At 37.8% G+C, this 22,629-nt stretch overlaps 1 protein-coding gene across 3 annotated transcripts in view; it reads right to left on the bottom strand.

Moving 5' to 3' along the window:
* Positions 1–907: 907 nt before the first annotated feature.
* The window catches only part of LOC122566928, a 301,987-nt gene continuing 280,265 nt past the window's right edge, over positions 908–22,629 (bottom strand). For all 3 annotated transcript variants that reach the window (XM_043724901.1, XM_043724910.1, XM_043724890.1), the window contains 3 exons: positions 15,884–16,124; positions 13,671–13,710; positions 908–12,310 (listed from right to left, as the gene is read on the bottom strand). In XM_043724901.1, coding sequence (XP_043580836.1) covers positions 13,671–13,710; positions 15,884–16,124 — 281 coding nt within the window. In that variant the 3' untranslated portion in view covers positions 908–12,310. The remainder of the gene's footprint in view (positions 12,311–13,670; positions 13,711–15,883; positions 16,125–22,629) is intronic.

Raw genomic sequence — 22,629 nt, forward strand, 5'->3', positions numbered from 1 at the left:
CGTATTATCGATACTAGCTTCTCCAAAACAGTGTAGTATTACAAATTACGATAGATAATATCGCGAGAGACATAAATTATTTCTAATTCCATTCTTGGGAACGTATTATTGAAATAAAGAAAAACATTTATGCGGATAGTATGATATATCTTCGTGATTTTATCTACTTTGGCAAAAGTATCGATTTCATGAAATATAGCGTTAAAGGATATTCGCAGTGGCCAAATATCGAATTCCATAGTGTTGTGAGATACCAGATTTAGCTTTATCTGGTATAGGTATCTTACCGGCAATCGCCTACAGGCGTTGCCCTTATAATTCGTGATTTCTGAAAGGGACGTGGAATTTATGCATTATTATCTACGATCAATACACGTTTACCTTTTCGCGGCTATATGTCAGATTAAATCGCATATTTATACTACTCAAACTTTCCCTTCTCTTTAATATATTAGCGATATAATTTTTGATCAACAATACGATCAACAGTCTGGTGGAAAATCAATTTTATGCATAGAAGATATTGAATATTGGAAGTGTAAACGATGTTGTAATATTCATAAAGGATTAAAGACGTATTATATAAAACTATTAAGATATTCCAATATACCTTCTGTTTCAAGACAGAATATATTTTATATATATCTTGTAACGATTGTATAGTATTTCAATACTTTTTGCCCCAAAATTGGAAATTAACTTGTTTTTTTTAATATCTATTATATATATTATATCTTTTATATCTATTAAGCACCGTAGTATATTTTGACTTATATTGACCATAGCAAATATACCTTTGACATATTCAGTTGACTCATTTCATATCTGCCTTGTTCATTATTTCGCTTCCTACATCTCGAAGGATTAACGTAGGTACAAAGGATATGGAAAGTAGTAAATAGTCAGATTTAGATTTTTAAGCATTTTTTTACTAAAGAAACATATTTCAATAACGAACACACACGGACAAATCAGTGGTCGAACTAAACCATACAAGATTAGGTACTTCTCTATTTCTTCTTTGCCTCTAGAAGGTTACAATGCTTTGGTTATCTTTTTTTTTGGTTTTAGGTATATAGGATAGTTATGGATATAATTAGTGTTCTTTCTTGTATTTTTTTTGCTTTTTTTTTGTTTTTTAGCACTGAAATTACCAAGCGGCTCAAAGTTCCCAGTTCGCTCTCAATCGCCTTGGCTGCTCGATCGCGTGATCGATCTGACACATAGTACTACTATCGTTATACAATAATTGCTATGAGCTATCGATTCGCCTCGACAAAATTCCGACCATAATCACGCGTATCAAGGAGCCATCTATTGCTTCGCATTTAAAGTTAAACATACGATGCGTCCACCCCAATTTCCATTATGTCTTTATTACAACGACGTTACATCAAAATTCACACGTTTTGAGAAAGCGACGAACGAACTCTTGCATTCTTTGCCGAGTAAAGAGCCAAGAGACGAAGATTAGATTTTCGACCTCTTGGGGATACGTAACCAGTGATTGACAAAATAATATGAAAATGCAAGTGTCGCATCACTCTTATCGCAGTTCGGTGACCTGCAATTAATTACTGTTACACGGTGATACGCGCAGACAGGTATTGATATGGCATTTAGATATCGTTGCAACACGCACGTACTTAGAAACTACGTACAATATCTGGTGATCGTGCGCCTCGTTTATGCACTTTATATTTCTTCTGTTCGACTTACCTGTTTATACGTAGGCGCTTTCGTTCGGCAGTTACATTAACCCGTACGATGTCAAATGGAAGGTTCGATACTTTAAAGACTGTCGCGTGCCGGTTTTGGCAGTTCTACAAGGTTTTGCACCTCTTATACATCACGGGATATACTATATTTCCATGTTATTTTATTTCGACGTGTTCACGGCGCTACGATGTTATTTCTAATTTGTACGAACGCGATACATTCGATAAATATCGTTTTGATATGTACGCAGTGTTCGGAGAGATATGTAAATCGATTTGAATCAACGACCGAAGATTTCTAGAAGACAATTGAATTCGTTAATGTTCTCTTAACCCGTAAATCTCCTCGGTGCAGTTATAATGTACAACTTGAGCCTTGCAAACTCGCGCAAATTGCAGCAATAAGAAGTCGTCAGTCCGAGCTCTTTTCGTTTCACGCCAAGAGGAGATTTCAAACCTAACCTATAAAACGATTTACACTGAAAGCATGTTACGCGATACAGGGTGGCGACCTTTGGTTTCATCGTAGGACGCGACACGAGTCTTATGAGATCCTTTTGCACGGAAATGACCTTTATTTTGCATGTCAGCGGAACAGACACTCAAAAATCGCGATCATTATCAACGTTTACATCTTGCATAGAACAAACGCCACGTGAAACACTGCTCCGAGGCAAATTTATCTTTCGCGTTTGTTATTTAAGATCGATGACTTTTTTGATTCCAAGTCGGTCCGTGGGCCAGGTCAGAAAAGGAAATCGGTATCGAGTATGATTATCGCCGTTTCTCGTTTAATCGGGAAATAATATGCGTTTTATCACTTCTCTCAGTCGTTCTACGTTCATCGAGCGAATCGCTTGGAATACTTATACGCGCGCAGGTTACCACGAGAAATTGGTTGTTCGTTTTCGTGTGACTCGTTCATTCCTTTCCCCTTGCTTCGACTTTACACCGGCGGATACACAGCACACGCACATATACTCGTACATTCATATGCACAGACGAAATGTCCTATCTCTCACGCATAATAGTTACGTCGTAATGTAGCGAATCCTTTGCAACGGCTATAGATATAAACTATTTAGTACGTAGTAGAGCGTAATATGTACGTCGGTACGCGTGTATTCTCAGATGATTCTCAGATGTTCCTCAGAATGTGCGTATCTGATACGCATGCAGCTCGATATATCGTATAATACGTGATAAGAATAACATTATACAGTCGTACGTAATCATAGTAGTAAAAAGTAAAAACAGTATGAAAAATTATTGTATTGTTTCCCGTTACTTATTATTAGGTCATTGCTCCACGTTGTTGCACTGTAAACGCGAATATTGTATCTTTTTCGTACGAACAGCCATCAACGAACAAATAACATACATATTACTCTATGTGTATAGTTGAGAAACAGTTAAAGTATACGAGCTGGACCGACGATAGGCGTTTTGGTGCCCTCGAAGAGATCGTATTTTGTCGCCTTTATGGTTACGATAGACATCGAGTATGATAGATCGAATCAATTACAGAAACTAACGAAGGCGTCAAGATTTAGAGGGCACCACTAGGCGACGCGTAGTTTGCCTAAGCTCCGGATTCCCAACCTGTTTGTCCTTATAAAATATTTTATCATGAAAATTTTCACATTTATTTGTTTCAATACAATGATATCGCAATATTATATTAATAATCGTAACACTGATTCTTGGTATATGAAAAGAACAGACTTAGTATCTAATTTTGAAATTATGGCAAAACTTAATGTTAGTTTCTTGTTGTATTTAAAAATTCCTTCCCGTGCAGGTCTAACGAGATGGAAGGTTAGACATTGTTTGTACGATTCATTTCTAGTATGAAAGATAGTCTCGAACTCGACAAAGGTTGGGAAATATTGACTTGAGTCAAAGATTGGCCCAATGCCTAGCCCCAATGGCTCTAATATAAGAAACAACATTCTTTCGGTTAACAGTATATGGTGTTTGCTCGTGTTACAATTAAATGGTAAATACACTTTAGTCGAAAAACGTGACAGACGACCTACAAATTACAAGCAATTCTTTGGTTTATAACAAACATTCATGGGACTGTTATAATCTCGAATTTCGTGTTCGGTGACCTTCGAACATGGAATAACTATACAAATACAAATGTTCAAAATATCGCATTATGCGTAGGATGACATCGATGATGGTCAATGCTTTCTCATGGCGAAGGTATGACAATGCTAGGCTAGATAAGAGTAAATTTACGAATGATGTTATTTTTAAGTACAGAACTCCGTAGTTTCCTTCAGAGTCGAAATGATTCATATTGTCTCCTCCGAATACAGCTGGAAGTCTGTTTGTGTCAATTTTTACGATAAAAGGGTAAACGTTCAACGATGAAATAGTTTTTCTCCGTTACATTTAAATGGCGAAAATATCGGAAAAACGTAGAATTATACATCGTAAAACGTTCATCTAAGAATGTATACATTGATCAGGTCTGCCATTGCATTTCATTCTCGCAAATGTAAAATTCTCTTCAAAGGGCATACGATTTTAACAAATGATCATTCGCATTAATTTGTTCTGTTGTGAAATGCATATCATTGGAACAAAGTGCATATGACAATCAATGAGTATGATAATTTTTTTAATGACAATGCTTTCATGTTACAATAACCATGATGTTTTGAATGAAACGTTCGTAATAGTGGATGATGCTGATTTCTGCATAAGTATAATCACTCGTAAACGATGGATTATTATTGTCCGCTTATTCTTTTCTTAAAGAAATAAATATTAGACGTTACCCCAACTCGTGAAAATACGCCCTTTACTCCACTAATAGCAGCATTCGTTTAAACACGCACACATGCCTTTCATGAACAACAATTTTCCAATTTATTCGGCAATCCGACGAACGATATTTCTTTACGGCAAAAATAGCGACGAAACATTCTTTTCAATTAATGATCGTTCTTTCGCCTGTGAGAAACTACGGAAAGGGACACGAAGAACTGTAACACAGAGATATTTAATTGCACCAAGCATTGTTCTACGAAATGCAGGAAAATTTCTTTCTTTTGGTACAATTACATCTATCGAAAGTTTCGCAGCACTTTTGTATTGTGCAGCTTTTTGAGAATTGATCGCATTGAAAATATTCTCGCAATGCTCATTTCAGATGCATCACGTTTCTCAAAATGCGTTTTCGATTTATTTGATGCACTCCAGATGTTCATCGTAATTATTAAAAAACAAATTTGAAGTTATTTAGTGGTAATCGGGTGCAGCGTCTCGATGACTTCGTTATCGAGTATTTCCATTCTCCTTAAAGACAAGGCTCGATTTTATAGCATGCAATAGTTTTAAATAAATGAAGAACACAATACAATATAGCCTACAAAATTCTATGTTACCGACGATAGTTACGTGGATTTCTGGTCAATTCACAAAGCGAAATTTACAGAAACCACCTTTGCCGACTAACTTCGGACACCATCCACTCGATTCCAATCGATCGAAATAATCTGTACGTACTTCCTTTTACGTCAACGACTAACAAATTTAAAGTATGGAAATTAATATTTACTATGTTTTGATACGCAGATTGATAAAAAGATTCGAGTTCGAATCAATGTGACATTTGGTCCTATCGATAAGTTCTCGTCTGATTTTCACCCGCATGCCATAAGTTCATAGCGCGCATTTCAAATGTGCTAACGTTGTCACTGTTTTCTCACCACGAATTCTTAATATTATTCCATTTTGGTGACGTTTCAATCTTTTCCAATATTATCTAATTAAAATTGTTATTTAGTTAAACGAAACGATATTAGCGTCGCGTATACTCTGCTTTGAAATTTCATTGTTCAGAGCCATAATTTTCTACAACTACATTGATTTGTAGTTTTGAAACAACGCGTGTATTGTTGCATTTTTACTAGGATTGCGCTCGAAGCAATCAAATGATTCGCTCTAAGAGCTATCGACAGATTTTACAAATCGACGTCGCTCATTTTTACGGTTACCTCGTACCTTCTTGAATACCCTAAGAGAAGTTACGTTACGACAACAAATCATCTAGATTCGTAGCAACCAATTTATTCTAAAGATTTTTAACGTTTCCCTTGTTTTCGATAGTTCAAGAAATTTCACTAATATCCAATATTCATTAAGACGTACAGTCTTTTCTACGATTTTATCCAGGTATCGTTAGGCGAACGAATACGAACCTTATAACACGCCAATTTAAACGATTAAATGCCCATTTGATTCATTTGGCGCATCTAACAATTTTTTCATTTCTTTTCTCTCTAATAGCGTTATATAGTATTAAATAAAATAAAATTAATTGTATCTTTGTAGTATCTTTGGATCTATTTTGTTCATCTCAAATTCTTTTAATGTCGTGGTCTTTCTCCCAAATTGATCTTTACGACAGTTGTTGAAAGGATTCTTTAATAACATTCGCATTTAAGTAAAAACGAGGAACGATATTCAAAAGCGAAATTTTGCTTGTATCCGAATGAATTCGAGAAATGCTAACTTGCATTGTTACGATGATACAAACGCGATAGAAAAGTATAAAACAAAAAACGTTCCGCGTACCATTATAACTGTATATACATTCGCCTAACATGACACCATGACAGATGCATTGGGTCATCCCATAAATAATGCGGTCGTTGGTTCTCCTATTGCTATTAAATAAAAATCAAATTTATTAGGAAATAAAAAATGTTGGCAATCGATCAGCGTTGAATTTTCTCATATTTTTTTATAATTCCCTATCTTTTTCCATGGAGCTTTCTATTCCAATTCTCATCGTTCCGAACGTAACTGTGAGAAAAACCATGTTACCTATGGGACGACTCAATATATTCAACTCAGAATTAAAGCAATCGCATAGCGAATGAAAGCAAGCGCAGAATACGCGAGAAAATTGTTCTAATCTAAAGTGAAAGTTTATTCGGATGGATTTTACAAAAACCTATAAAACTTCAATTCACAGCATTCGTGAAACATATTCGAAAGTATATTCACCATCTTCGTCGATATTTGCAATAAAAAAAGTCCTCTAACGCAATTTCGACTTTCAATTTACAGGAAGATACATTGCTTTTGACGCGTGTTTTCTTCGTAGAGAGAAGCATTTGCCCGTCGCTTGTTCGCGGTCGAATTATATTTATGATAACCCTTAGTTCTACATGTTGCCGATGATATCGCTTTGAAATATACGGATAATAGAGCTTTGGTGCTTTAATAACCCTTTATTTCCTGCGATATTACACGTGGTAAATGTTCCTGCGGTTGTTTGCTTTTAAATTGTGCAAAGCCTGGCGGTGCGTGATCGTCAGGCATAAAGAGGAAATAATGTTGTCGGAACATGTCGACGATCACGATCGCCAAGTAATAATGAGATAATAATGAGTTGTAACGATTCGAGGAATTTTGAACGATAGCTGGAAGATTTGAAATGACAGCACGATTTATGACAAATTGAATATTTCATTGATACATCGAGGCTGTTATCGAAATATAAAAGTATACGTTTGCTGTGAATTTTCGTTTTAGAAATTTTCGCGAAAATACATGTAGCTCGACGACGCGAACATATCCGAACCATTGAAGCTCAACTAGAGAGCCGTTTCAATTGGTTTAAAAATTTCATATACGACAAAGAACGTGATTAACGCGTTAATCGAGTTCGTTCCTTCGAGAAGAGAAATCAAGAAAAGATTTCGAGACATTCTTTTGTTTAGGGCATAAACTCAAAATTACCCCTTTACACATGCAAACTAAACCACTTCCCTGACACATTTTTAAATTCAATCTAATTAAACGTATTTATAATAAGAGTTTTATATATATATATAAATATATATTTAACATTAATATATTTCAAATCAATATAAAAATAAACGTAGAAAGATTTTCTTTGTACTCTCCGTACGATTATGTTTAAAATAGTACTATAGTGAAAGCATCAAATTGTTTCCCCCTGAAATTGTGCTATAAATTTCGATCTTTTAGGTTCATTTTCTTTAGAAATGAAGGTTTGTTAATTAATTAAAGGAAAAATAATCTCTAACTCGTTATATCGTATTTGCAAGAAACACGATATGACGAAAAAGATGAAAATATATCTACATTCAGAAATGACGTTTTCAACAAAATTTCAATTTAGATCGGAAATTCGATCGATGATGTATCATTTTTCATGATGAAGTAAGAAATGCATCAAGGCAGTGGTCGATTTTTCACTAAAAATTCACATTTCTCTAAATCATTTCCTTCATGGCAGTTTTAGCTAGCTTCCGTGTGTCCGAATCCAACTAATCGGATCGTCTTACCTACTCGCTTAGCCTAATCGCGGCCATCAGCCGCAAAGGACTGCGAATTCATCCACTCACATCTTTCTGCCCGACATTCATTCTCTCATTTCTTTGTTCCACGCTCTCCTCATTCTTCGTCAATCTGTTTTTCTCCTCGCTGCTTGGAATTTTTCATCTCTCACGACCGCACGCACTTCCTTTTCGTCCTTCGCCACTTTTTTCCCCTTTCGTTTCCTGGAAATCGATATCGTCTCGTGCTGTTCAACCATATCGGCGCATCTCGTTAAGCGTACAAGTGAGAAAGTAGCTAAGATTAGAGCCGGAAGGATCAGTCTGCCTACGAGAAACAGTGGATACTTTTCCTCTTTTCTTTGTTCGTCGATACTATACGTGAGGATTATGTCGCGCTTTAAATTCTTTCAATTTTATGTAATCTTTTCTCAGCTCGACAGATCACATGGACGACACACGGTAATCAAATGTTCCAAGGAATGTTCGAACTTCAATACAAAAATATCAAGTATTTATTTTATTATCTTTGAATGTTCTTCACTCGATATAAGAACGCTTTTTCGAACTAATTTTCGAGCTAATTTCTATTTTACGTGAAACAATAGCCGAGAATCCAAGTAAAAAAAATTCGACAATAATTAATTCCACATAATCCTGATCGTCATCTTTCGTAATTTCCAGTTTAGCAGATAGCATCGACGAATCTTACCTTTTCAAGTACATACAATTCGTTTCTTATCGATCGACGTGTTGTCGATCGCGTCAAACATAAACTGGCAATCCCATTGATCGGTGATTTACTTTAATTCTTGCGATATAGATTTCGTGCTAATGTCGATATTTAAAAACTCTCTTGTATTATTTCTATACTCGTTCTTTCGTACACACGTCATATTTCTATTGTTCGCACTCCCATTCATTCGACTACCATCTTTCTCTCGCAACTATAACTTCTATAACTATATATGCTTTTTGTATCTGTAATCTATGGAGACGGCACAAAGCTGAACGGCTATTTAATAGATACAAATATGTTACATGTATACGAGTACGATTTCTCACGCTTGCATTTCGCTCCGTATCGAATTCATTGTAAAATTAAAACAGCCACACGACGAAACGATAGAGAAGGCATCCCTTGCTGGTTCGACACTTTACGACGAATTTTATTTATTGTCCCCGTAAAAGGCAGTGAAAGGATCTCGTTCTGATTTGTATAGTGTAAAAATAGTTCGAAAAGTTGATGGAATCAAATCATACCATAGAAATTATTTTATGTTTCAACTACAAGAATGATTTTTCTATGTACGCTCGTTACTTTCTCTTACTCGATAGTGGTTGCGATTGGTATAAAAATTTTGTGCGATTAATTTACATTTGTGCAATAAATTAAGCAATTCAAGAAAATTGTTATCGTTATCGTAGTATAAAATAGGGATTCAGTCAGGGTATTTGTGGATGGTTCTCGTCGTGATCGTCCAATGTTCAATTATTTTTCTATGGTACGGTTGGTCTATCCCGATCTACCAATAACTGACGTATCGGAAAAGTTTATAACAACATCGTTGTTCTTGTCATTTAGTATACTCTGAGCGATAACATTGCTAAATATGCGCTACAGCGATTGTCATTTCAAATGTACGGAGATTTACTCTGCATATTAAAGTAATAGCGATATCAAAGTTCGTGTAGCAAACACGTACGTCGAATTAATATTTCTCTTTGTACAACGAAGCTACACCGATTCCGAATAAATCTTTAACACGCGCCACCTCAGTTTCCTGTCAATTAATCCAATAATACGTGCTATAACATAAATCACATGTAATTACAAGATAATCGATTTTCCAATTATTGGTCTTCGAACTTGTCGGTATATCGAACGCATATCGTACGATTTCGCAAGTACGTTTCATTCGTCTCAGTCAGAAAGTGAAAATAATTTCAATTTCAATTTCTGAAATACTTCGTTCTTGATTTTTTCTCGCGAATTTTCCAAATCCTTTATTTTCGTTATCAACCAATTAATCGAAGCGTAGTTGATCATTCATTGATTCGAATTATTTTTTAAATCTCTATATTTTTGGTATCCTAACGAAGAACGTAGCGAAGCTACATTTTTATCAATTGCAACTATTTTGAACATTTTCTGTAACAGCGAAGATATTAAAAAAAAGCAAAGCCGAGAAAGATTTACGTCATATTTTTCTGTCAACTTCAAAATAGAGAATATTCAACTGCCAAAATAAGCTCTCAAATCCGAATGTTTGGATGCAGAAGCTCTTTAAATATTCGTTAAAAAAAAAAAAAAAAAGAAAAAAATCCACGTTCCTTCACACGTTCCCGTTCTCTGCGTCGTTTATCATTTCGTGTCTCGTAAATCTGCTTTTATCGTTTACTATAACTCGTGTGCAATTCACACCGCGCGAGGTGCTAGCAGTCTTGTCGCAATCATTCTTCGTAAAGCGTGCCTCGGCTCTTACCCTATCGTTCGTCTACGAGCTAAGAAACATTGTAGGAACTAATGTCGTTCGATCGACAGATGTCGTGAAATCAACGACGCGATTGCGACGGAAAACTGAGAACGATGAAAACTACACGCACGAATAATGAATCTCAAAGGATAAACCACAGTTGACTAATTAATTTCCACCCATTTAGATTTCTCCCGACTAGCTACAATTTCTTTCTATTCCCTTCGTTTCTTTCAACTTACCATTTCTTTATCTTTTCTTACTTTTTCTCTCTATTTTTTTCATTTACGCGAAGAGAAATGCCAGCGTGCAGAACGTAATTTTTTATCAATCTTTTCCCTCCGTGTCCGAGGCCCGTTGTGATAATTTCAGCCGCGGCTTGTGCTCGCGATTTTTCGCCCCGCGACACTCACGCATCGACGCAATTTAACCACGCACACATAACACGCGACACGTAACACACGTACTGCACCCGCATGCATACATCAGCGTGTCCCACGGTAACGATTTTCCGTGAAACGTTTCCTCTGCCTTTCGGCCCGATCAATATTACCTATGTAATTCACCCTTTGCCGCGTGCACATGGCTGACGTCAATCCGAAGTAACGGCGGCCGATGGAAAACGCGGTTCAGGGGCCATATCGCTTTCCGGCGTCGACGTTGATCAAACGTTGACAGTGGATTTTGTCGCGGAGATTGCAGCGCGGAAACTTTGCGCTTGGGAGCGTGAAAAATTAAAAAAATCTCCTCGAGCGTGCATTCAATTTTCTCTTATGATACACGTACTATTTTGCAATGACAATTTTGCCACGAATTATTTCTCTTCTGCAAATTTCGATATCCCCGCAGCTAACTGGTACGTAGCGGGTGTGTTTCAATTTTTAATACAAAACATCGAATTTACGTATTAGATCGCGATAATCGCTGGAATTGAAGATACGTCGCTCCCATCGCAAAATTTCCATCACTCACGAGAGAATGCACGTGTATCCAGCGTACCGTTTTCATAAAATCGGTACCGAGGAGACAGCCGGATATTCACGTGACTAGATTACGTAAAACTCAACGACCGGTTAAATAAAAGAACAAATGACTACGCACACGTATACCGCGAGAACGAATCTCCGGTTGTTCCCTGGCTGTGCATCGATGACTCCTTTCCCCTTTCCTAGTCTCACTCTCAACATATTTACTCTCGAGGTACTTGCACTCTCAGCATACTTTCTTCCCTCTCCAATAACTACACGCACACGTACAACGTATATTCGCGCTGAAACGAAATTTTTGTCCAATTATCCGTCGGATCACGTGTCCACGCCTCGCATCGTGCCGATGCCATTCGACCCGTTCGTCTCCATCTCCAAGCGAGTTTCCACTCAACTCGGTAGCGACTCAAAGAACGCGCGGCGAAACGCGTAGAATCAGACAGGTCGGAAGTCACGAGTTCCATCGATGAACTCGGTGTCCGTTCAGACCTACGTGCAGCGTTCGACGATCTGCAGCAGCGACTTTCAGCCGCGTACACGCACCGCGTGATTTCTGCTTGCTGGTCGGCTTCGTAGGGCCCGATCCGGGGCTGATCGAGGCGGAAAGCTCGCCGATCCGTTCGGTGGAGGTGAAAGGGTGGTTGGGGAGTTGCGTGGCACGCCAAGATGTTCGCCGGTAACACGCGACCGATGTGAATAGGAACGATGCGACGCATGGCGTCGTCACGTCCCCGGGGGGAGGGGGCGGTGAGGGCACCACCGCACCGGTTCACCCTGCGGGCTCTGGTCCAGGCCTGCCTCTGTTCGTACCAACAACAATCAACACGCGCACGGTCAATTGCGAAAATTGCCTTTAGAGCCCTCTGCACACTATCGACGACTAGTCGCTCGCGAAAGAGATATTTGCCTGTACGGGTACGTGCGCGCATTTGACGGCGCGACCGCTGTACGATTGTTTCGTTTTCGAGGTGTGGCAACTGGATAACGAGCGATCTGTTTTCATTTTGTCGCCGGTCTTATGAAATTGAGCCTATCCGCGAACTAGCGGACAACAAATAGTCGACAGGAGAATATTCTACGCGGAAATAAATCGAAAATGTAGAATAAAATTTATTCACAAACTGCTTCGCTTCTTTCAAATTCTTTTTTTTCTTTTGAAAATTTATCATACGCGTATAGAAGACTAATTGTTAACCGAACACGATCAGACTCCATCTTTGTACAAACAAAGTCTTAGACGGAAATTTTATTCCACATTTTTCATTTGTTTTCGCGTGTAGAACAATCTCCTGCTGATTGTTTACTCACACTGGATCGGTGATTAGCCAAGGTCGAGTAAACCTGGCAAATTCTCAAGCTCGGTCTTCTCGAAAACGAAGCGCCATATGAAAAGATCTTGCTCTATGTCTTTCTCTTACTTTTTTCATAAGAAATCACCCCACACCAGTCTGTACATGTTAGTCGGCCGCACCGACGTGCTTTTGTTGCCAAGTGCGCGCAGGTACAGCGATAAAATTGTTTCGTTGCATTACGCGAGCGACAACGACCGAAACTGGCGCGCGACGAATTGTCGCTATTGCGCGGGGGCTCTTAAAGATCGTGCTGCCTTTTTCGAATGGAATGTGCTAGCGAACTCTACGTTTTGTAAAAATCTTTAACGCGGTTTCATGCTTTTCGCTCGGTGTAATCGTGCCGATCGAGATTGTACGAGCGACTAGGTGGATGTGCTTGTGGAAGACGCGAGAGGGAGGGAAATTTTTTTTTTTTTTTGCGAGCCAGATTGGGAACGGAGTGGGTGAATAAGTGCGTTTGCACGGCGCGATTGTACAAAGTGGATCTGTGATAGGGAAGGGAGGAACGAAGTTGTTTGGCTCGTGTTTTTATCGTTTTATGATAGCTGGTGGTTTTTATACGCTGGCTTTGTTCGTCGATGCCGCTTGTATTGGAAGGATGAAATCGAACAAGATGTCAGCGGGGATGGACAATGGGGGAAATTTTTTATTGCTGGCGTAAATTTATTTATCGCGGTACATGCTTTTTGGTTTTACGTGAGAGGCCGGTCAGTTGAAAAGGCAGCACTATTTCAGGTTTCTGTACGTTTAGACGTTGAAATTATTTATAGTACGAAGAGTAGTTTTAATAACAATTTGATCGACTTACCTACACAAACCATTCGTCTTTTTGGCTGGAGGAGATGTCGCTACAAAAACATTTTATTAATTGAATTACATTTCTCCAAGTTAAATTAGATTATATATGTATATTTATAGATTAGAAATGTACATATGTATATTTCAAAATGTAATAAAATATAATAAAATTCTGCTAAGAATATAATTGATGCTGGATTAATTTTGATTTAAAAAAATTTAGAATTTATTAAAAATAAGAATTATTTAATTCAAATAGATATGGAGAATATTTCTAGTTAAGGTATCGCGACATTACGTTATCAATGTTTTATAGACTTATATTAGTGTCAGGGTGTTGTTATCGGCTAATAAAATGTCAATATTATTTTATAAGCAATTTCTTCGTTTTATATATTGCATCATAAGCATTGATGGATCGCTTAAGCAATATCACATAATACTTATGTGATAAGCTGCGAAACGAAATTAAATTTAAAATTTAATTAAACGTCACGAGACTGTGAAGTATGACTGACATTAATGCAAACATTCATTTAAAAAGCGAGCAGCATCCGAAAGCTAAAACAATTTTAATCTAGTTACTGTGTTCTGAGCAGAATTTTTTAGGTACCGTTGTAAAATGTATGAATTTTAATCTAAACGTGCACAAAGTGCATTACTTTGAGATTCAACGCATTCTTTTACATCGAGTTTGAAAATTAATGTACACTATGTTTGTATTCTTCAATAAACCTTGCGTGACAGAACATTAGTTACGACCCCTTCTAATTGTTTTCATATTTCCTGGAAATTTTTCGTAATATTTTTCTTGGAAGAGAAAGGATTAAGTAATTTCATTGATAACTTTCTATTCTGAACAGGATGGTTACTATACTGCAGACGTTTATACAAATTCATATTTTTATGAATATAATTGAAAAAATGAAACCTGTGTAGAATATTGTTTTACCTGACTGAATATCATAGAAAATATTATATCTCGGATATTTACATATTTTTACACATCACGTGTATATTTTGTATACCATGAAATTTCATCTACAAATGCATACAAATCCGCAGTGTCTCGCAACAGTGCTACTGAAATTTCAGAATATTTCGTATACATAACGTCAATATTTATAATACATCCGAAGGGCGTGTGCCAGTAGCTCGTGGATTTTACGCTTAACGTGCTACGTGTACGTGTAATCATAAATAGTTTCAAATTGTTAAATCGGCTCGGCGATTTGTTGATTTGCGAACGTATCAGTAACCATGATGTCGTGAATGTTGTGGAAGACTTTTCTCCCCTTGGTCGTCTGAAGGTTCTCTTGATAACCAAACCAAGAGTAGCTCTCCTCAGTCTTTTAATTAGAATTGTTTCTTCGAAAGATCGCGGAGAAAACAGTCGTCTCGACAAACCATCCACAGTATTCATTTTTAAGGTTCGATATTAAATTATCGACTCGAATTAAATGAACGCGGTGAAGAAAAGGACTTCTAAACGTTCGCAGCAATCGCAGAAACGAGTAGAACGCACGACACTGGCAGCAGCGCGGAACAGAACGTCTTGAGCGAAGGAAAAATGTGTGCGAGGCTGAAGAAAGATAAAGAATAAAAAAAAAGATAATGAAGAGGCTGTACTGATGCAATGGATATCCATAGACTTTTGTTTAGCGTAAAAGCGATTTTCAAACGTTGTATCCGCGTCCTACGATCTGCGAATCGACTGCAGTCATTGACTCACGCTTTGTTTATCCAAGCAATCAACTCGCTCTGACAGTGGGTTGAAGAAAGAAACAACAGCACAAAGCAAAAATTATATCATATAATATAAAACGATTTCCGAAATATTTTATTACGATTTTCTGTATTACGCATCGCCGCCCCTGGTGTATTTTTGTTGTGTATTGTTGTTGGAATATTTTCGTCAGCCTGTACATCGCTGTTCGATATTGAAAATGGTACAACTCCAAAAATCTCAAATTTGCTTCGTTTATTCGATACAATGACTACGTTATATTCCTATTTTTATCATGTAAAACAGCATATTCATAGTGCCATCGGTTTTTCATCATCGCTATCAACCTGTCTCGAGTTTTAGAACAACGCTTTGTTTCCTCACCTCCAAAAATTACATTTTTTAAGTCGTAGCATTATCAGTGTCAAGCAGCGATATATCTCGCGCGTTACAGATGATTCTACTGTAATTACTGATTTACGGTTTGATTTAGTTACCTGTCGGAACCGTGGCTCCTCACTTTGCCTGGCAGTAGAGGCGGACCCGGGCCGCGCTGTGCCCGTGCCTGAGGCCCGCAGGGCGCAGCCAGTTTCCCGGCCGCGGCAGGGTCGTGGCACCCGTTACCCCCGATCCGAGGGCCGAGCCGTAGGTCCCCAGCGCTCCCAGCGTGCCCGTGGTGCCCTTCAACGTGGTCATGCCCACCGGTAGGCCTGCGCTCGCTCCGTTCGATCCGTACATCTGTTGCACTGGAATTCCGTAAAACACATCAGTCCCGCCATAGCACCTGCATCTCTTCCGATTTCGGTTCGAAATGCGTTTATTTCTCATTTTGTATTATCTTTCTATTATCACGTTAAATATTCCTGCGTTTTTTTGTTTCCTTTTTCTTTTCCCAAAGTAAAGTCTACCTTTTCAAGTGCGTTCTAGAATTTAATTCGTTATAAGTAACTTTGATTATAATTACGATATATTCATTCGTTAAATATAGATATTAATTGTACGTATTGTTATTAATATATTTAACGTTATCCTTTTATATTATTAAACTTATTAAGCGTACAAGGTGTACTGGCCTTTTTTACGCAATACTTTACCAGCATATCGTATGAGGTAAAATAAGAGAAACATGTTATATAAACATAGACTCTCGAATGTTTTATTAAACAATTGTAACAGAAATACAAGAAGAACAGATCGTAGGATCTCGTTGTAATTCTGTTTCAAATTGTCCATTATTATGCAGGACCGATATCTGCGGAAAATAAGATCTACTGTATTGCTAATTTTTTTATTTTGGTAGCTTTTTCCCCTTCAACTCGTATTCGATAAACTTCCTTTTTCACAGTTGTCAACGAGTGAAAATTCATTGATCACTGGCGCTCTTAGGAGCGAAGGAATTGATCCTCCTTGAACTGTGCATCGCTGAGATCTCGTAACCATTATCGTACTTGCTGACCGAAGCAAAACCTCAGCGAGTAAACATTGCAGTTGGTGTAAACATATCAGATCGATATGATGTCATAATAATAATAATCGTGATCATATCGACAATGTGTTCTTATGCTGTGTCGATAAAATGCCAGCCCGTTATCATTTCATATTTTTGTTATAATAAAACATCTAAGAGCCTATGTTTACAAACAGTTTTGTTTCTTAATTTTGCAAATGGAATATGGCGATACACCTTTTGGGAAAAAACTGTGACACCCTGTACATATTAAATTGTTATAGAATTAACACATTAATAAATATATTAACTTGTGTTTGAGTAAGTACGAAGGTCGAGTATTTGACCAATTGGTTCAACGTGATATCTTGAGTTACTTTGTTGGTTTCTATGTTGCACCAAGTTTGATTTTTTAAATATTCCCTGGTCTTTTCATATTGTTTTAATGTTAATTCATATTTGAGATGCATATGTTACATACATTGTTAGCACGTCCGTTAATGAAATGATTATGTTACGCGGAAAATACATATATTTCTCGTGAAATATCTAGGAATAAGGATATCAATAGCGACGAGCTCAAGCACGTCCGCAAAGAAAGAAGTTTTCGAGTAGATCGAAACCTAAACGCGATCGGAACCGATCTGTAAGTATCTCACGATATAAAAGAAGATAGATCGCAAGTAGAATCGAATGCTGATCGAACAGATTCGAAACTTGACGAACACCTTATCAGAAACTGTCTGTTCGACTGAAATTATTTTTCACCGCTGTCGTTCTCAAATAGTTACAAGCGTAAAAATTTAATTCGATTTAAAAAATAAAATTTATAAGAATCTCTTTCATCGTCTATAGTTCTGCGTAATTTTCCTAAATTTCTTAGAAGAAGAAGGAACGATTCACAATACGTTTCTCACTCTTCGTAAAAATAAAATTTTCGAGGGTGGAATACTTCACAAATGCAACGAATTCTATCAACTTCTACGAATTCCATGAGCAACGAAGTCTATCTCATACTACTCGAATCTTAAGAAATTGAACTTTCTGATTCGAATTTACAAATACAAATATTCGAATCTGGTCGAATTTGGTCCCATCGCTAAGCGAAAGCGGGTCGAGCATAATTTTTCGAGGCAAAGCCCTTTCGACAAGAATGCGTTTAACGTGCCATGACTTGCGAACGGTGGAGGAAACGTCTGGCGATCGGATATATGCGTTGAACGTGACGAGGAAGAGGACTGGCGAACTTGCGCCAGTTCATACAAGTTTTAGACGCGTATTTGTCATGTCTCCGGCGTTCATTGCTTTTGTTTAGTCGGCACGGAACGCATCTGCCATTTTTATAGCAGACGTCGCGCGGTCTGCTCCGTGCAAACCGCCGTTTCAAGGTGGCACAGCGACCTGCGAAACGTGATTCAAAGCATTGAACGTACGACCTCCGCATCATAATTCTCGTGAAATCGAATTGTCGAGGGTGGAGAGAACGAAAAGCGTTTTTAGATACTCGAAACAATATGCAGAGAATAATGGAGTTTTAAATAATTGGGCAAACATACAGAGAAGAGAATTTAATATTGTTATCGTAGAATTAACAATGTTCCCTATTATATTCGAATAATCTTTCAACTTGTAATTACGTTGCATCAAAAAACACGTCATAACAGAGAATTTAATATTATTTTAGTATCTTTCTTCGTGTTTGTTTGAAAAGTAAGTTAGTTTTCAAAAACACTTAGGCGATCGGTATTATAAAACCGAAACGAGTCTTTTTTCATTTTTGTAAGTTCGGTATACACAAAGGTGAGAATAAAAGCCATCGAAGAGAAAATAGAATGAAAAAGACCAAGCGATTGATTAAAAAATAACATTTCTCGTCTCGTCTCGTATCTTTTTTCAGACAACGTGGAAATCTGAAAATTCCAGCAGAAGCAATAACGCGAATGACTAGCCGTGTTCGTACGAACAACTATCGAATTTTTAGTCCTGAAATGGGAAAGTGATTTGGATCGAAAGAGAAAAATGAGAATCGACTGATTACGGTACTGAATAATTAATTAATAAATGATAAAGGAGAGGAACGATTTTGCCAAACCATCGATTCAAATCGATTTTCTTTCTCTCCTACGGAATTCACGATAAAAGAATATCTTCGTTCTGAAATTCTAATCACAGTTAGTGTACCGCATTCGTGTACAAACTTCCATCGTATCGCCATCATACAAACTCTCAGCTTTCTTTTGAAAACAAAGACACCGGATAACTCGATAAGCGTGAAACTATTCTGGATTTATCCCGGACTACACTACGCGAGATTGCTTGCTATTGACATGGGAACCCAACCCAGAAGTGGAATGTTATCGACAAACTAAGTGCATGTTCTCGTTTAACGGAAGGAAGCTATTAAAAAAGACCAAGTACACGTCAGGATACGCGTGCAACGTGTTGGCGTGAACGTCGTTAAACTAGGTAAACTTCATTTATCGGAAACGTTCATTTTGCGTGACACCAATAATATGAAACACGATAAAAGCTTCTCTCAATTTCCTACGCTTCTGTATACTTTCGTAATTTTCTATTTATAAAATTATTACGATCTTTCCAAAAAAAAAAAAAAATTTCTTTCCTCCACCTGTCGCAACGATAAAGAAACCACGCATTCATTTCTGATTTATGGAAAAGCAAAAAAAAAAAAAAAAGAACAACCTACTACTATTCAGGAGCATGTTTTTCCAATGAAAATCCAAAATAAAATACTAAAAGCCAGCGTGCACGGTGGATCGAGCTTTTTCACTGGCATGTTCTCTCGTGTTTCAAACTGACTATTTTTTAAACGCTAGAATCGGTTGCAAAATCGGCAAATCAATTTCACCACCCTCTTTCCCTCTATCAGAAAAAAAAAAGAAAGGAATAAAACAACTGATCGGCAGGAACGAAGAAGGGGAAAAAGGTGGTGGTAGAAATAGGGAAAATGAGTCGCGACTCGACCGGGTCGCGTTCGAACCGAATTGACCGAGTAAATTTAGCAGCCGTCCTCGAAATACCGAGTATCGATTTGCACGAGCGCGGTGACACGGAGAACTAATTACTTTCGCGTTTCCGTCAGCCCTCGATTTTTATTTCGATGGGTACGGTCCGTTGTAAATGTTCACTGGGATGGTTCGTATGAATACACCATCGAAAGGTCGATGATCGACGAGCGTTTCATTGCATCGCTTCTTCGTCGGAGTACATTTTTTCTCGTTCCGTTTTCCCTGTTTTTTTTTCCTCTCGGTTTTTTGTTTTTGGCTTACCCGGAGAAAACGTGTTCGGAAAATGAAAACCGATTTGACGTAAAATACGTTTGAAAGTTCTGGCATGGGTTATTTGCGTTGCAAGTTTTTTGTTCCAATATGCTGTACCCTATTTCAAAGTTATCTGCTCAGAACTTTCGGATTTGTGTATCAGCGTGAAAAAGCGGACGATTTTTCGTACGATTCTGAAATCGTTGATTCGCCGCGGCTGTTTCAAATTCTCCGTTACACGTGTGAACAAAAGATACACACTGTGAACTTGGGACACGATTCTCTTGAAACCTTTTCTCTTTTAATTTGCAACGCCGAGTATCTTAGGAAATAACGAGCGTGTTTATGCGAATTTTGAAAGCTTACGGTATAAAAGCAAATATATCAATGATTAACAAGAGAATGGATACGTAAGATACAAGATATAAAACATCAAATATAGAAATTCAAATATCAGTTTAGCGATCTCTACAATTGTTCGATACCTTGCAGTTATTTGTTCGCTTCTGCTATAATTGCAAACCGTTGGATACGCGTCAGCTTCTTCACATTAATTTGCCACACGAAACTAGTGACAGTAATTTACTTTTCTGTGTAACATGCATCGTTGACATCATACTATCGCAATGTTTATTTGACGCATCAGAGAACAGTGGCGTAATAAAGCAAGATTCTGGAAAGTTGGACCGCTCGGATTTCGCATATTTCTACTGCTTCTCAGAGTTATCACGCGATTTCCAGGTTTAAAGCGGCTTTGTGCAGCTGCTGGTAGCGTTAAATTAAAAATGCCACCTAGTAGTTAACCAGAGGGCTGAAAGGAAACCGGCATAGTTGCGTTCGCGGAAGTTATTAGTCGGGATAAACTGTCTGAGACCAGACGTGAAATACAACGCGTTCATATAGCGCAGAGAGGCGCCGGCTAAGTCCAGCATTCTCTGAAGTTTGCAAACATGCAGACGTGTTCGTTTAATTTTCCTTTAGAATTCGACAACTCCCGAGAACGTGTATCTCGAAACCGTGTGAATGGCTGACAGACGCGGAAAGCGGCTCGATGATAAGAGGCCGTGTAAAGAGCGGCTCATTTTGCGGTCGGCGCGCTAAATTTTCGAGCAAGAAGCACGATACACGTTACTTCCTGCTTTTGCTTGTTTTCCTTCAAGGATATATTATATGAAATTTCTTAAGGTATAAGATATACGAGGCAATCCATCATCGATCAAAGCTCTGCACGAAGCATAAAATAACGCCGCCTTCTTATTGCCGCAACTCTTTAATTTATTTATTAATTTACGAACGTTTCGTAGATTAGAAGGTCCGATCCAAAGGCCCTATAGACTATCCATTTGTCATAATCGTCGATAATAATCGTGTAGGAGCGGTTTACGCGACACAAATAAATGTTTAGAGAGACAAGATTGCCTCGGAATGACTATAAAGAACGGCGCCAGATCGGCTGTTCGTCGTGCTGATTACCATAATTTCACGGACATGCTTTTTCTCAAGGCCTTCGTGTGTTAATTAACCGTGGACGTCTTTGGTGGATAAATAAATTTCAAGCGAAACAATCGCCATCCAAGGCAGTAGCGCGCGATCGATTATCGTTATTGTCCACGCGTGTACGAACAGCGAATAACAATTATTTGAAGCGGTGAGAGGGCCGACGCGCAATTACGAGTAAGCTCATTAACGGCGGAGCGCGCATTATCCGATTGCCCGATATCCATCATCAGCTTTGTACTTGCTCCTCGTTACTCTATTAAATTTTCATAACTATCTGTTGGCGGATTACGTTTCCAAACGCGACCGACCAGAAAATAACCACCTTGTGCAAGGTGTCGTTGGCGAGTTGGCAACAAGCCGATCCTGTAGTTAAGGAAATGAATCGATGATCGTTGCCATTTGGAAAGTCACGTAAGTAATGATACACTGAATTAATTTAGTCAGCTTACGATTTTGGAAGAAAAATAAATTAGCATTCCTCTGACTAACGTAAGATATTCGTAGCTCAGTGGCGAAGCTTTCACAGCCATAAATTCGGTGCTATACTGTATCTCATAATTATAAAACCATACCACAAGTTTTAGTTTGTATATAGGTAGAAGATGCAAGATTCGATAAAATTTCAACTTATACGACGATATTTTAAAATCTTTGAGATGTGCCACGTTCAACATAATTAGCAATAAAATTCTGGTTCGATAGTAATTAAAAATTTCTGTATGAGTCTGTCTTGCTTTTTTCGCTCATAAAACTATTATTTTCATTCGTCTAATATTCTACCGCGTATTTATTATTAGATAACTATAATAACAAGTTCTTAATGCTATCAAAAAGAAAACGCGTTCTTCTGATGTTCTTAGTAGCTGTTCAAGTGACAGGAGAAGCTAAGAAGTTTATTTACAAAGAGTTACTTGACGATACGTTTGAACTACTGCTTATCATTGTAACTCAACCCTTACGCTGCCTGTTGTAACATCAATCCACATCAGAGACCAGGCTATACATCTTTACTGCG

This window comes from Bombus pyrosoma, linkage group LG1 (assembly GCF_014825855.1).
Source record: "Bombus pyrosoma isolate SC7728 linkage group LG1, ASM1482585v1, whole genome shotgun sequence".
In the NCBI taxonomy this organism is placed as follows: Eukaryota; Metazoa; Arthropoda; class Insecta; order Hymenoptera; family Apidae; genus Bombus; species Bombus pyrosoma.